The 2,711-nt window shown below is 40.7% G+C and overlaps 2 protein-coding genes across 3 annotated transcripts in view; both read right to left on the bottom strand.

Annotated features, from left to right (window-relative positions):
• The window catches only part of MYCBP (MYC binding protein), a 13,234-nt gene that overhangs the window by 4,974 nt on the left and 5,549 nt on the right, over nt 1-2,711 (bottom strand). Inside the window, exon 3 of the mRNA XM_011977690.1 lies at nt 342-390. Within this exon, the coding sequence (XP_011833080.1) occupies nt 342-390 (49 nt within the window). The remainder of the gene's footprint in view (nt 1-341; nt 391-2,711) is intronic.
• Nucleotides 1-2,711, bottom strand: part of RRAGC (Ras-related GTP binding C) — a 38,359-nt gene that overhangs the window by 35,389 nt on the left and 259 nt on the right. The gene's annotated exons all lie outside the window — the stretch shown is intronic.

Below are 2,711 nucleotides of genomic sequence, written 5' to 3'. Positions count from 1 at the left end.
GAGGTCAGGAGTTTGAGACTAGCCTGACCAACATAGTGAAACGCTGTCTCTACTAAAAATATGAAAAATCAGCTGGGCGTGGTGGCGGGCACCTGTAATCCCAGCTACTTGGGAGGCTGAGGCAGGAGAATCACTTGAAGCCGGGAGGCGGAGGTTGCAGTGAGCCAAGATCACACCACTGCACTCCCTACCAGGCAACTGTGCAAGACTCCGTCTCAAAAAAAAAAAAAAAAAAGTAACTTTCTCAATATTCAGAAGTATGTTAAAGGTTATTATCTATCTAAAAAAAAATAAGAGTTTCAAAATAAAGCCTTTTTCTGACTTGAAAGATGAAAGGATACTCCAAAGCACTGTTAGGTTTCTCTGGTTCTTCATATAAGGCTACCAACACTGCAAATCAAAAAGCAGAAAAAGCAACAATTGACGTATTCAATTTGAATGGCTGAAATTATATTCCATTACCCAGTAAATATTAGGTGCCAACTATGTGCTGAGCACGTTGCAAAGACTATACAATGCTGAACAAGACAGACAAGGTACCTGTTCTCAACAAATTTACAGTCAAGCGTAAAAGATATGCAAGGAACTAGACAGAGGGTATCAAGCAGTAATACTGGATAATGGGTTACAATAGCACACTGGAAGAACACCTAAGCAAGCCTAGGACATCAAGGAAGGATTCCTAAAGGAAGGCAAAGAGCTGATACCTAGGGGATGAGTGTTTTAAAATGGGAAGGCCCAGGAGCAAGAAAACAATGTATTGAGGAACTGAAAATTCAAGTATGGCTGGAGATGTAATTTGGCAGGAAAGGAAGCTGGAAAGGTGGTCATGGCCACATTATGGAGGGTCATGCAAATTTGGTTGGCATATAATTAAACAGTTTTAAGGAAGGGAGTGACAGGATCCACTCTTAACTGCTATGTGAACCAGCTGGAGTGGGATGAGGATAAAGACAGGAAGAACAGTTAAAAGGCTGATGTGGTAATCCAGTTTAAAAAGACAGCAACCTGCAGTAGAGTGATGGGAGTGATAGAACAGTGAGAAGAAAGAAATTCGAGAATTTAGGAAAGAATCAACAGGACTATGGTAATTACTGGAAGACGCTCTGAATTCAAACATGGTCTTAAAAGTGAAGTTTGTTTTGCTAAATAACTACTATCCAAAAATTTTACCTGTAGTCAACATGCTCAAATCAACATTAAAATAAGATATACTTGAGTAGTTTCATATCTAATCACTCATATGAGCACTGCCTTGCTCTTCATCTATGGAACAAATTCTTCCTAGAATTTACTACTTCGATAAAAAAACCTCTAAATTAGTGGTTGGCCTTTTTGTGCATGGAACCCTTTGAAAAATTTAATAAAAGCAAAAAAAGTAACCACACACAAAAAAATGTGGCTGGGCACGGTGGCTCACGCCTGTAATCCCATCACTTTGGGAGGCCGAGGCGGGCAAATCACCTGGTCAGGAGATCAAGACCATCCTGGCTAACACAGTGAAACCCCGTCTCTACTAAAAATACAAAAAATTAGCTGGGCATGGTGGCCAGCAGCTGTAGTCCCAGCTACTCGGGAGGCTGAGGCAGGAAAATGGCGTGAACCTGGGAGGTGGAGCTTACAGTGAGCTGAGATCATGCCACTGCACTACAGCCTGGGCAACAGAGCAAGACTGTGTCTAAAAGAAAAAAAAACAGTGATAGATATCTAGACCCCAAGTTAAGTCCTGTTGTAAACCAACTTACGTACTTCTTTTTAGAGTTTTAATAACTTACCAAAATAATATACAGTATGAAAAAATCAAATGGGCAACTATTTTTAACAATTTACATTGAGTTGTGATAGTTACTCTTCATCTAAATACATTTAACAGCACTATTTTTTGAGAAATTCGTTGTTTTTGTTTGTTTTTGAGACGGAGTTTCGCTCTTGTTGCCCTGGCTGGAGTGCAAAGGCATGCAATCTCCGCTCACCACAACCTCTGCCTCCCAGGTTCAAGCGATTCTCCTGCCTCAGCCTCTCTAGTAGCTGGGATTACAGGCATGCACCACCATGCCCGGCTAATTTTGTATTTTTAGTAGAGACGAGGTTTCTCCATGTTGGTCAGGCTAGTCTCAAACTCCTGACCGCAGGTGATCCGCCCTCCTCAGCCTCCCAAAGTTCTGGAATTACAGGCATGAGCCACCGCACCCAGCCAAATCCTAATTTTATAAGACACGAATATTAATACTCTTCTCTCTCCTCTTATTCCCCCACCTCATTTCTTTCGGCTTCTAATTTGTCAGTGGTACTTACAAGGTTGATCATTGCAGAAGATACTGTAAATACTAAGTTTCCTGTGTTTTTCCATAAATGAAATGCACTTCCTTCTAATCAGACAAGAACTCTATACCCAATTGTGCACCCCTTTTTGCCTTCGCAGCCAGGATTTTTAGAGGTTGATATACTGCTCAAAATAGCTAAAATGCTTCAGCTTCCAAATGATTTATCATCTTTATCTTTAGCCATCCTTTCATAGTGTTTTAATGTTATAAACTATTTCAAATCATCTTGGAAATAAGCTATAAAAAATTTAGGCCAGACACAGTGGCTTATGCCTGAAATTCCAGCACTTTGAGAGGCCAAGGCAGGAGGATTGCTTGAGCCTAGGAGTTTTTGAGATCAACCTGGGCAACACCCCGACTCTACCAAAAAAAAAAAAAAAAAATTGG

Source organism: Mandrillus leucophaeus, unplaced genomic scaffold (assembly GCF_000951045.1).
Source record: "Mandrillus leucophaeus isolate KB7577 unplaced genomic scaffold, Mleu.le_1.0 Scaffold182, whole genome shotgun sequence".
Lineage (NCBI taxonomy): Eukaryota > Metazoa > Chordata > Mammalia > Primates > Cercopithecidae > Mandrillus > Mandrillus leucophaeus.
The sequence above is the reverse complement of the archived record's forward strand: the minus strand, read 5'-3'. Positions and strand labels throughout refer to the sequence as shown.